This window comes from Rhinoraja longicauda, chromosome 5, assembly GCF_053455715.1.
Source record: "Rhinoraja longicauda isolate Sanriku21f chromosome 5, sRhiLon1.1, whole genome shotgun sequence".
NCBI classification, from domain to species: Eukaryota; Metazoa; Chordata; class Chondrichthyes; order Rajiformes; family Arhynchobatidae; genus Rhinoraja; species Rhinoraja longicauda.
Window position 1 is genome coordinate 50,174,569 of NC_135957.1, and position 13,966 is coordinate 50,188,534.

A 13,966-nucleotide genomic window follows, 5' to 3' on the forward strand; every position below is an offset into this window, starting at 1 on the left:
GAGAAACAAAACTGGGTGGGGGAACTGTAGGATTTTAGGGGGAAAATAGGGTTGAGAGAATGTGGATGGATAAAGGGAGAGAAAGCACAGAGGAGTGAGTTACATAAAACTAGAAAATTCAATGTTCAAACCATTGGCTTATAAACTACCCAAGAGGAATATTTCCTGTGGTTTCTTTATTTTGCGTTTCTGCTCCCTGGTCGTGGGGAAGGCTGACGACAGACAGGTTGATGCAGGGATGGGTAGTGGAGGTGAAATGGGACGGATCAATCTGGGATTGGGAATAGGAAAGGAAGTTGAAATTGATGAAATCTCAAGGATCTGCCCTTAACATTGAAATCAGGCTAATAGGTCTCCGAGTCACTTTTCTTTTGTCTTTCATTTTTCAGCTATGCAGTCACTTTTGCTACCCATCAATCTGCTCGCACCCGTTTCCTGTAAGAAAGATAAGCAGAGCAGCCATGTCTGCTGTGTCTCTTTCTAAATCCTGGTTATCAGATCATAGAAGATCCGTCACGACGTTGTTGACTGAAGGAATAGGCTGGAGGGTTTGAAGGGTCCTATTTCACATGTAATGGAATCACGGAATAGCTTAAGCGCCGAACATCCTTCTCATCTGCCAGTTTTCCCATGGTCGTGCCTGTTTTACTCCCTAGTCCTTTACTTTTATTTATTTATTTCTCAGCATCTTCACGGTACAAATTGAATCATGTATCAGGCAGTAGCTGAAACTCATGCTCTGGCGTGTGAGCGAAACCGCAAGACGTGGGCCGCTCAAGAATTTGCCATTTAGCTCTGAAAACACTTCCTGTTATTTACTGTGTGTCTTTGCAGCCGGTCTCTCTGTTACTAGGCGCTGGCATCGGCTTGTGCCGGGCCGCCTACAGCTTGCGGATTGGAGCTCGGAGAGTTGCAAGGGTGACGTTAGGCGCCGGCGCTCCACCCCTACACTGCGACAAGCGAGCGCTTGTTGACTCGCTCTCAGTATCAGCCGGAGTTCGCCGTGCAAGGGAACAAAGCAAGAAAGCTGGAGCTATGGGAATTCATGCAGCCGACATTGACGACCAGTCACTTCTCCCTTACTATTTGAAGCCCGTCGACTTGGCGAGGTCTCTGAAGCGGTGGAGCTGTTGGTACCAGTAAAAGAAGCGAATCGGCGGCGGTCCGTATGGGGGGGTCGTTGCCGATTCTAGCGCAGTAGGAGTGTGTGGAGCAGGGCAGTGGCACAATGCGGAGTGAGGCAGCTCGCTTCAAAAAACACGGTGAAATGAACCAGTGTGCGAGCAATGGACGCCTGGCAGCTCCAGCAGTGGCCACCAGCAAACTCTTTATCGCCTAGCCCTGCCAGTTAATATGGGAGCTTTTAGTTTGTTGTGGTGCTTTCTTCCCTCGCTCGTAGCTTGGTCCGCAGCGACGATGAATTGGAGCATCCTGACGGTAAGAGCTGATGCTTATTATCGCCGGCTTCTCCCAAAGGGAGGCAAACCGTTTCCCAGAAACCTTGCTATACTCAATAAATTGGCAAAGATAAACATTGAAACCTCCTGGGGTTTTTTTTCTTCAGATAATAAAAAATGGAATAGTTGGAGATTACTGTTTTTCACTGAACATTATTATTGTGTGTCGCGGCAGGGCGTTAGATGCATGTTAATTGCCCTTTGCAAAGCATGGCACTCCAGTTCCATCTAGATGGTATTGCGTGTATGCAATTCATATACCCAACAATGGATATCTTGACATTTTATAATTTATGTTGATTTAGAAAATAGAGGTTTTAAACAATTTCAGGATAACCCAATAAATTCCTTTATGATTTTTTTCATGTTAACTTTTAAAAAACGTCTTTCCATGGCGAGATGTGGTAGAATGCAAGAGCACATCATAGTACTTAGCCCAATATTAGGACGCTTCAAAGAAACGTTAGAACTCAATTTCAATGAATTATAAGCAAACTTTAGCGGAAGTGACCATGAATAGCCATGAATGCTGATTTTAAGCATTTTTTAAAGAAAGAAGGTGGTCTGGGGAAGGAAATCCATTGCTTGTCGCGTTAAGCAAGGCTGACGATGCAATGAATGATTTTGGCCAGAACTGGAGGAGTGAAGTCGGCTCAACCTTAGTAATACTGTCACAGAGTTCTGAAAACTAGGTCAAGCATTTGTTTTTGCAAATTATTGCAGCTAATTACTTATGTGACCGTGTCCTTGGATAGCTATTCCACAATTATTTTTTAAAAGATTTGAATATTCATAACTTTTTATTTCAATATTTAAAAGCTGTACAGAGGATTTCAATTTTACTTTAAACTTGATCAAAATGCACAGACTATTTTGGGGAGGATTTTGCTATTTATGTTGAGATGAAATCATGACAACCATCTCGACCTGAAACGTCACCCATTCCTTCTCTCCAGAAATGCTGCCAATCCCGCTGAGTTACTCCAGCTTTTTGTGTGTATCTTCGGTTTAAACCAGCATCTGCAGTTCCTTCTTACACAACCGATTTAAGTCTTGCTGTTTTAGTTGGAATCATCAAGCCGGATGCATGGTAGAATTATGATACTTTAACTCCAAGCATATTATTTTCTTTAGTTTTGTTAGCTGTGAACATTTAATCACCTACCTTGAAAATGGAATGTAGCTTGATTCAGTGAATCATCTGCATTCTGGCGAGAACCTTATTCTTGGGTGGTTAATTCACTTTCCATTTACAAAAAATAGTGTGCAGTACACCGTTTGGCCGAGTAATTCTATGAAACAGTTATCATCCGCCCACAGTCTGATGACGGATCATGACTCGAGATGTATGGAAAGAAACTGCAGATGCTGGTATCTATCGAAGTTGTCTATCCTGACCCGAGATACTGCCCAACCCTCTGGAGTTATTCCAGTGCTGTGTTTTGCTCAGGATTCCAGCATCTGCAGTTCCACATGCCCCTGCCTTAAACCCATGTTCCCGTTTTGTTCTCATTGCTCTGTTCTGGGTTCTTTACTTCCAGTAATTACCTGAACTGTTATCATTTGGCATGTTCCAATTGCGTCACTAATTCCAATGCAACGCCACAGCCCTTTGTTTATACCATTTTTGCTTCTTGCCGTTTCCCAAATTTCATCCCTTAATTTAACCACCATAATCTAATCTGCACCATTCTGATTCAAGGCGTTGTATTGACACTTTTTTCACATTGGGAGTGTTTTAATGAATCCAAAGTCATTGAATCCCTATTTCAGTCATCCTTTTTGCTGATATAATGGAAATGAATGGATATAATGCCACTGAAGACCAATTTAATTTTCAGATGAATTAACCATCACATTTTAAAATTACATCTAATGTAAGCTTTATTTTATTTTCTACCAGCCACAAAAATCCCTTGTTGCATTGTTTATTGTAACTTGCTTTTATTAGTTCCTAATATATTGGTGTACATTGTGCTATACACTGATTTTGACAATCAAAAATGAGCCTACCTTTATTCACACTGATATTGTCATGATGTGTTCCATTTTCCAATTGCAGAATCTGAGTTTGGTCAACCACTCTTGCACGTTTACTTTTCCATTTTCAACTTTTTCCTTGAGGGGAGGGGGCTAATTTAGTCTGACTCCTTCAGATTTTCTGCCACCTGCATTTACATTGAAAATCTCTCCTTTTAATATCCTGAAGAAGTTTTAATCTAATTTGTTCTTTATTTCCACTCCGCTGGATTTTCTTAACGCATAATCAATATATTCTATTTGCTGCATTTACTATTTTCACCTCCTGAACGATCGTGTTAAATGAATACGATTTATTTTATTCCTCTGCATGCAACCAAGTGAATTGTAAATTTTAAATGAATTTATTTGTATTTTGAATGAATAAACTTGGGTCCTGTTTATTGAAAGTGCCATATTGTAACCATGTTACCAGTGAACTGGACATTCAGCTTGTTTATAATTATGTCAGAAGTTTTGTTCTGGTGGCTGTTGCTTGGATCAACTAAACCTAATATTTTATTCCAAGAGGCGTTCTTGATATTAATCACGTGAGCGGCTTTGTGGACGAATGCTTGTTTTTCTAATTCCCTGTTCCACACAGTGTTAATGGGTAATCATGAAGAAGGCAAAATAAAGGAATGTGAATATAAAATCCATTTTTATTTTTTAATGAAATTGAGTAAATTGCTGGGAACATCTGTGTCAGGTGGAGCAGAACGCAGTTCATTTAATGTGAATTGAACTTTAAATAAATTTAAGCCTGAATCACTTATTTTTCATTTGTATCTTATAACTTCTTAAAGTCAAAGTTCAGAAATGCAGGCATATGTCATCTTTCTTGGGGTTTCACAAGCCAAGATTCAGGTTTGAAATTCATCTGGTTTTGTACCAGCAGCTTGTTGAGTCTGGCCCATTTGTGCAAGGGCTACTCCCACACTCATACTTTCCTGTGGTCCTACAAATGTTTTTCCTTCAAGTTCCTTTTTGAACACAATTCTACTTTAAGCCTCAGATACATTTAAGAATTATTAATTAGCCTCCCAGTTTTGATGAATCTGATGCCAGATCCTCCTCTTTACAATATGTTGTCTGGGCATTCAGGAAACAAGACCCCAATCTATTAATACAGTATGGATTCTGTCATGTTGAGGAGTTTGTGTTCTGTGGGGGTGCTATTTGCTATTGCGCAAAAAATATTATTGTGAAGCAATTGCTCCTATTCTCACTTTAAATTAAATATAAGAACAGGGCAACCCAAATGTTCAAATATTGTAATCTATGAGTTGATCAGTTCAATGTGAGCGATGCAAGCTATCAGAGGTTGAATATTGTACTGCGTATATTTAAGAAATAGGGCAGCACAGTGGCTCAATTCTGACTACACGTCAGTTTGTGCGTTTTTCCGGTGACCACATTGGTTTCCTTCCCCCCTTCCAAAGACTTGCCGATTTGTCGGTTAATTGGTTTCTGTAAACTGTCCGTAGTGTGTAGAATGTGAGAAGTGGGATGACATAGAACTAGTGTATGGGTAATTGATGGTAGGCATGGGCAAAGGGGCCTGCTTTTCACTCTCTCTTTAAACTACGAATTGGGTTAAAATGATATTTGCAGTGACATGACATAGTTTGCAAAACAGAAGACAAATATTGACACAAGGACTTTATTTAGAAACTTAGAAAATAGGTGCAGGAGGAGGCCATTTGGCCCTTTGATTCATTGTGATCATGGCTGATCATCCACAATCAGTAACCTGTGCCTGCCTTCTTCCCATATCCCTTGATTCCGCTAGCCCCTAGAGCTCTATCAAACTCTCTTTTAAATTCATCCAGTGAATTGGCCTCTACTGCCTTCTGTGGCAGAGAATTCCACAAATTCACAACTCTCTGGATGGAGAAGTTTTTTTTTCATCTCAGTTTTAAATGGCCTCCCCTTTATTCTTAGACTGTGGTCCCTGGTTCTGGACTCCTCCAACACTGGGATTTTTTTCCTGCATTTACCTCAAAGGCTCTGAGCAAATGCTTTTCGCATTATTGCACATTCAGGTTTCGAATGTAAATTCATGGGTATAGACCTCTGCTTTGAATCCATCATCGTATAATCTGTAAGTATTTGACAATCAGAAACATGGCTCTTCATTTGTAACATGTTTATCACTGGAACAACTTGAGAGCTTTCCTGTACTGCTGAGTCAATTTATCTTGGTTGATACATTAATTATGCTTGATCTCAGCTGTTAGAACAGCATGTTGGTTGCTGCAGATTAACAGTTGACTTTTTACGCTTTGCTGTATAATCCTTTTAAAAATTATAATTGTTATTTTTTTTACTTTCAAACTTTTATCTATCTTTTGTTCCTTTGTGCAAACTAAAACATTGTTTGTGAATTTGTTTTTACTTCACAGCTGATCCATATTTTTATTCCCGTTATCAGTAAAATTAAGAAATTAGATATTTAAAAATGTCAATTTTGTTATTTGTATTTATATTCCATTAGGGTGTGTACCCTTTTGTACTTTTGCTTTAGTTTCTTGGAAGGAGAATTAATTTTATGTTTTTGATCATGAAAATTTAAAAAAAAATCATTGCCCTACTTTCCCATTTAAACGGTGTAAAAAGATTTTGTTAATGTATAATCAGATTTTACATTTATAATTTTATACATTTATTTTGATATTTTCCAAATTTTTGGACTGTTTATAAACAGACATAAACATCATGATAGGCAGTCAACCTGTGTCATATTATTGAGGCTTCATTTATATGTGAACTGGTTCATATGTTAAGTTGTGAATGGAAATGAATGTAAAGTGAGCATTCTGAATTTTACCTATATGACAGAAGATCATTGATGAAGTATCAGAAGACACCGAGAACAGTGTAGATAGATGCATTGCTGGAGTAACTGCGGAACAGACAGATCTCCGGAGAGGAGGCATAGGTGATGTTTTGGGTCGACCCTTTTCCAGACAGTCAGGGGAGCGGGAAACTGGAGATCTGAAAGGGTATGGTGTGAAAACACCAGATCCAAGCAGGAAATGCATGATCAAGGAAATGTAGTATGGTTCATGTGCCATGGATTCCTGCGGCAGGGTGATTGACTTATAATAGCAATGGCTTCTTGGTAATTAACGCCAGCCATGAGCCTGTTTCTCTTTTGGCTTTAGTTTTACCAGAGTTCAATTTTCACATCTGTTTAAATTCTGATGTAATATCAAGGAAGGTCACCCTTGAATCACTTCTAAATTACTGCTCTTTGGACTAAGATTGTCATGACATCTCAAGTCAACTCATCTGGGTCTCATTAGCTGAGTTTTAAAGAGTGGGTTCTACTTCCTAGACCATGGCTAATGCTTTCTAAACTTTGACTTAGACTGGACTAACTCAAGCGACAAGTGTGTTTTATGGTCATATGTCCCTGAAAAGTGATGAATACTGCTATGGTCATTCAAGTTGCAGAACTAGTCAATAAGCTCTCGGCTGTACACCTTTAGATGTTCAAGAGTATTTGTTGTCAGACTGAATCCCCTCAAACTTTTAAGAAAGTAAAGGCATTGATGGGCCTTCTTTCTGATTGCATCAATGTGCTAAGACAGATCTTCAGAGATATGCAAACCCAGCAATTTGAAGTATTTGACTCTACCACCATCTCATCGATGAAGAGAGTCAAAAACTCTTGCATCCTCTGACGTGTTATGGCGGTTGTAATGGGTCCAGTTTTATTTTGAGGTAGGAGTTGCTATGCGCCATAACCAACCTCTCAAAGCATTTCTTCACAGACGTTAGTGCAGCAGACAGCAGTCATTGAAACTCGTCGTCTTACACTTCTTGGGCACCAGTATTATTGGTGCCCTTTTAAAGCAGGCAGGAACCTTGGACCTCAGGAATGAGTGATAGTTGGATTGCGCTTATCCTGCTCTTTGTGTACAGGACCGGCAATTTTTCCTGTTTGCTAAATTATTTTGCGACTTCACTATTCCACTACAGTTGAGGTTAATTCTGGAGCACACTTCTTACGTAGCATCACTGGGTTATTGTCTGGTCCCACAGTCTTTGGTGTATGCAGTGCTGAAGAGGATATGGTAGATATTGAATATCCCGATAACAGAATATATGTTGCAGGAAATTGCAATATCAGTATATTCCCAGATGAAGTAGACTTCATATTCAAGGCAATGCACTATTTAGTATTAACTTGAGGAAAGGTCTTCATCCTAAGAGTTCAAGCATACAAGATTAACATTTGACGCATTTTTAAAAATTATTCAGCTGCATATTTAGTGAACTTTTCAAAAGCAGATTGGTCACTAAAGCATTTTTTTATCCTTTTAAATTAACAGTCTTTGATGTATTTATATTCGATTTTGAAGTTTAGAGAGAAATTAATTATAATTGGGACAAGATCGAATTCTGGTGTGACTAATGCACTTTACCAAATATAATATTGAAATTTGGATTTTATTTGCATTCTGTTTGTTTGGAATGTTTGACTATTCAGAAAATCACACAACTTTGTACATCTCACCTGATGGGAGGTTAGAATACTCATTTTAATTGCTCCTTGCAAAGAACTGCACATAATTAGAGAGAGGTCTCGTGTTTAACCATGCTATTTTGTTATTCAAGCCAATTTTCAAACGATTTCCATGTTCTAAAGAGATATCCCTTATAGATTTTTGAGTCATCACAAATTTCCCAAGTTCACAGTTGAATCTTTGGTAATAGAAATAGAAATGTATGCTGGATTCCATAATTCTCAATGGCGCAGATTTAACAGGGACCCAACAGGCCAGCTGCTGCCACGTGTGGTGGCAAACCTAGTCCACGACTGGGAGAAGGGAAGACTGCACTAAGAACTTTTGAAACTTTGTCGGCACCAGAAACGTGGCGACTCTTTGTGTACTCTATAGGTGAAGTCTTCTGTGTGCATTTACCGGACTGTATGCAAAAACATAGAATTTCACTCTACCTAGGTACATGTGACAATAAAGTATCATTGAATTGAATCAAGATGAAAGATTAATAGGAGCATAATTAGGCCATTCAGCCCATCAAGTCTACTCCACCTTTCAATCATGGATGAATCAGTCTGAAGAAGGGTCTCGACCCGAAACGTCGCCCATTCCTTCTCTCCCGAGATGCTGCCTGACCTGCTGAGTTACTCCAGCATTTTGTGAATAAAAACCATGGATGATCTATCTCTTCTTAACCCCATTCTCTTGCTTTCTCCCCATAACTCCTGACACCCTTACTAATCAAGAATCTATCTATCTCTACTTTATAAAATATCTGCATAGGAAAGAACTGTAGATGCTGGTTTACACTGAAAATAGACACAAAATGCTGGAGTAACTCAGCAGGACAGGCAGCATCTCTGGAGAGAAGGAATGGGTAAAGTTTGGGGCGAGACCCTTCCATTGGCTTGGCCTCCATAGCATTCTGTGGAATTCCACAGATTCACCACTTTCTGACTAAATAAATTTCTTCTCATCTTCCTGAAGGAACATCCTTTAATTCTGAGGCTCTGACCTCTGGTCCTTGACCCTCCCACTGGAGTACTGGAAAATTAATTGAAATAACAATTTGTAGTCTCAATCACCAAGATAAACTTAAGCAAGAATAACTAAATAAACTCAGTGTGGTGTGTCAGATGATTGTGGATGATCTGTCGAGCTGTGGGGGATCATCAAGAGGTGTTGAAGTGCTTTTTGAAGTTTTGTTTCAATATTGAATGAATTGGTGTTTTGTTGCACATCATAAGCAAATGTCACTTCAGGGTGAAGATTAAACCTTATCAAGAACTGTGGTATCAAGGGTTTAATGCAGTTAATATTCTACTGCTCCACTCTTACTTTTCTAACAAAGTGCTGGCTTCATGTTTGTAGATTATTCCAGCTTCCATATTTTATGCCGAAGCAGTAGTTGGGTTCTGTTGTGTGGAGTAGGACTATGATCTTCCACTAGTGTTTTCTGAAACTGTTTATGGCCAAAGAGGTGGGAGGATGGTTATATTTTGGAATGGAACAGATTCACTATTGACCTCTCAGGACAGCCAGAGCATTGCTAAACAAAAGAATAAAAAGGCTTACATTCAGGCCCGGCAACGTACTTCAATCGCAAACTCGCAAGAACAATCTACTTAATGTTAGCACAACATGTGTTCCTTCTCAATGCAAACGTTCTTTAGTCTGAGTTCTATTTTTCTGCTCTAAATTGAGGCGTGGACATCTTGTTTTATATTACACTTTATATACATGAAAGGTATGAAAGAATGACACAACCCAAAGCTGGGTGGAAGTGTGAGCTACGAGGAGGATGCTATGAGGCTGCAGGGTGACTTGGATAGGTTGGGTGAGTGGGCAGATGCAGTATAATGTGGATAAATGTGAGATTATCCACTTTGGTGGCAAGAACAGGAAGGCAGATTATTATCTGAATGGTGTAATCTGGTGCTGGAAGGAACTACCGATGTTGGTTTCAACCGAAGATATACACAAAGCTGGAGTAACTCAGTGGGACAGGCAACATTTCTGGAGAGAAGGAATAATAATAATAATGCATTACATTTATATAGCGCTTTTCAAACACTCAAAGACGCTTTACAGGGATTTCTAGAACATAGAGAATTGAATAAATAGATAAATAAGTAAACGTACAGAAAAAGGAGACAGAAGGTGTGGTGACCTTCAGTGGTTGAAGGCAGTGCTGAACAGGTGAGACTTCAGTGATGTTTTGAATGTGGTGAGTGAGGAGGAGTCTCTGACGGTTTGGGGTAGTGAGTTCCAGAGGGTGGGAGCAGCGATGGAGAAAGCCCTGTCCCCCCAGGATCTGAGTTTGGGCCGGATGGGGGGGGACAGGAGATTGGCAGCAGCAGAGCGGAGGGTGCAGGTGGGAGTGTGCCTGTGGAGGAGGTCAGTCAGGTAGGATGGGGCCAGGTTATGGAGGCTTTGTAGGTCATGAGGAGGATTTTGTACTGGATTCTATGGGGGATGGGGAGCCAGTGGAGTTTGTAAAGGACGGGGGTGATATGGTCACGGATCGGGGAGTGGGTGAGTAGACGGGCAGCGGAGTTTTGAATGTATTGAAGTTTACTGATGATTTTTGAGGGTGAGCCATAGAGGAGGCTGTTGCAGTAGTCCAGACGGGAGGTGATGAAGGCGTGGATGAAGGTTTCTGCAGCTGTGGAGGAGAGGGATGGACGGAGACGGGCAATGTTTTTGAGGTGGAAGGGGGCTGTCTTTGTGATGTGTTTGTCGAAGGAGAGGGTTTGATCAAAGATGATTCCAAGATTCCGGATGTGAGGGGAGGTGGATACTGGGAGACCATCAATATTGAGGATGAAGTTTTGGGTGGATTTGGTGAGCGTTTTTGGACCAATGATGATGATTTCAGATTTGAAGAAGTCTGAAGAAGGGTCTCGACCCGAAACGTCACCCATTCTTTCTCTCCCAAGATGCTGCCTGTCCCGCTGAGTTATTCCAGTTTTTTGTGATTATCTGAATGGTTAGATTTGGGGAAAGGGGAGGTGCCACAAGGCCTGGCTTTCCTTGTACGTCAGTCACTGAAAGTAAGCATGCAGGTACAGCAGGCAGTGAAGAAAGCAAATGGCATGTTGGCCTTCATAGCGAGAGGATTTGAGAATAGGACAAGGAGGTCCTACTGCAGTTGTACAGGGCCCTGGTGAGACCACACCTGGAGTATTGTGTGCAGTTTTGGACTCCTAATTTGAGGAAGGACATTCTTGCTCATGAGGGAATGCAGCATAGGTTCACCAGGTTAATTCCCGGGATAGCGGGATTGACGGATGATGAAAGAATGGGTCGACTGGGCTTGTATTCACTGGAATTTGGGATGAGAGTGGATCTTATATAAACAAATAAAATTCTTAAGGCTAGATGCAGGAAAAATGTTCCCAAAGTTGGGGGAGCCCAGAACCAGTTTAAGAATAAGGAGCAGGCCATTTAGGACTGAGATGAGGAAAAACCTTCACCCAGAGAGTTGTGAATCTGTGGAATTCTCTGCCACAGAAGGCAGCGGAGGCCAATTCACTGGATGTTTTCAAGAGAGAGTTAGATCTAGCTCTTAGGGATAATGGAATCAAGGGATATGGGGATAAAGCCAGAACGGGGTACTGATTTTGGATGATCAGCCATGATTGTATTGAATGGCGGTGCTGGCTCGAAGGGCCAAATGGCCTACTCCTGCAACTATTTTCTACGTTTTTAAAACATTTAGGTTCTTGTAATGGGATACTTATAACATGACAATAGGTAGAAGGATTCAACATTTGAGTTTTGCAAATTATATTGGGGTATATGACCAATTAGTCTTTGTTCTTTTTGATAGTAGGTTAATTTATGTGCAATGTACATTTATTTTGTATCAAAATAGATAAGAACTGTATGTCAAAATGTGTCTCACTGGTTTGTTTGTTTTCTGTTTCAGCTGCTGTGTGTGTTACTTGGTGACATTACAGCTCAAGTAGAACCAACTTCAAAAGCTGCTTTAACCCCTCCCGGTACATATTCTCACACCGACCGTGCAACAGGGAAGCAAATTTATTGTAATAAGTGCCCTGCAGGAACCCACGTGTCTCAACATTGCACGTCAACATCATTGCGAGAGTGCACATCTTGTAGAAATGGCACTTTCACCAAACATGAGAATGGCATTGCACATTGTCACACCTGCATGCTCTGTGTGTCTCCAATGTTTGAGAAGTTCCCCTGCACTGCCTTTTCTGACCGTGAATGCACCTGTCCACCTGGTACTTTTCTGTCTAATAAATCGTGTGTGGCCTACACAGTTTGCGCCATTGGTTGGCGTATCAGAAAGAAGGGAAGTGAGACGGAAGATGTCAAGTGCAAACCATGTCCTCGTGGCACTTTTTCCAAAGTGCTTTCTAGTTCAAGGTGCAAGGCTTTCACCAATTGTTCAGATCAGGCACTGGTGATAATAAAACCAGGAAACCAAGGAAGGGACAACATCTGTGGCTTACCAAGCACAATTCTGAGTATAGCTACCAACTCGCCAAGCACAGAGTCAACACATGACAACAATGCAGTTCTACCTGATGCCTCCAATCTACCAGGTAACTATTAGGATTTTTGAACAGAGATAGCCTAGAACAACTCTAGTTATTGTAGAATGGACAAGTTGTGCGTGAGTAAATCAAAATTTTGTAAGTGCAGTTGCATATCGTGATAAAACATATTTTGTATCTGAACTCTGCTTCTGACCCCTAACAACTGCTTCATTGGTCCTTTCCACTTTTTGCCTCGCTATAATGATTCTTTTTTTCTAGGTCTGCTGCCACCTTAAATTCACAGCTGCTAGTTTGCTTTTCTCTGCCCATTTGTAAAGGGCCCCTCTTTTCAATCATCAATATCATCAATCTCTAAACTAGATTGGCTTGCTGATCAACATCAGCTTAGAATTTGTAGGAAAATAACTGCAGATGGTGGTACAAATCGAAGATATCACAAAATGCTGGAGGAACTCAGCAGGTCAGGCAGCATCTCAGGAGAGAAGGAATGGGTGACGTTTCGGGTCGAGACCCTTCTTCAGTCTGAAGAAGGGTCTCGATCCGAAACGTCACCCATTCCTTCTCTCCTGAGATGCTGTCTGACCTGCTGAGTCCCTCCAGCGTTTTGTGATACATTCAGCGTAGAATTTGAACCTTTCATTTCCTTTTTATAAATTCTCCATGGCTTAACCACTCTCCATTGTAACCTCATGCAGTTTTACAATCTCATAACTTTCTCTTATTCTGGCTTCTTGTTCTTCCTAACTTCCTTTCACCCAGTGACAACTGCAGTGTTGGGGGTCCAGAAAATGTCTCCTTTGCACCTCTGCCACTCCACCAATTAGAACATTCCTCAAACTATTTAAGTGTCCCGCTTTGATGACTCTGCACTAAATTATGTAATCACTTAAAGAATATCGGACCATGTTAAAGGCATTGTTTAAATTCATGCAGTTGTTTGTTCTAAAGGTCCACCACCGATTTCCCCCCCACCCCCATCACCCTTGCTTCCAGTGCCTTTCTGGATTATCCATTTTGCCAGACCAACAGAGGTCGCGCACGCATAGTTGGCTGTGAAAGTCGGCTATGGGAATAGATTGCCGGGTCAGAGGTCGATCACTGGCTGCAGGTGGGACATTCGACCCGCCGAATGGTGCCAAAGTCCCGATGAGATCGAGATCGGTCGGCTCACCCGGCCTAGGCGCCACATTTTCGGGGGGGAGGATTTTGTCCAGATTAATTAGAAGGCCGGACTACCTTTTGCAGGAAAATCGGTTGTGAATCTGTAATTGGTTTGATGTGTAATTTTAACAAGGTGGTTAATGTGTTGGAGAATTTTAGTTATTTAATTGAAATCCCAGTAGAATTTCTTTTGAACCTATTTCTCTTTGAATAAATCTGTTAGGGTATCAGGGGAAATCTAAAATGAGCTTTTACATATAATAATTGAAGTGCACGCAGTAAC

General features: G+C 40.8%; 1 protein-coding gene across 1 annotated transcript in view; it reads left to right on the plus strand.

Moving 5' to 3' along the window:
- The first annotated feature begins 946 nt into the window (after positions 1 to 946).
- tnfrsf21 (tumor necrosis factor receptor superfamily, member 21) overlaps positions 947 to 13,966 on the plus strand; it is a 41,535-nt gene continuing 28,515 nt past the window's right edge. The window contains exons 1-2 of the mRNA XM_078399505.1: positions 947 to 1,437; positions 11,922 to 12,567. Of these exons, the coding sequence (XP_078255631.1) occupies positions 1,354 to 1,437; positions 11,922 to 12,567 (730 nt within the window). The 5' untranslated portion in view covers positions 947 to 1,353. The remainder of the gene's footprint in view (positions 1,438 to 11,921; positions 12,568 to 13,966) is intronic.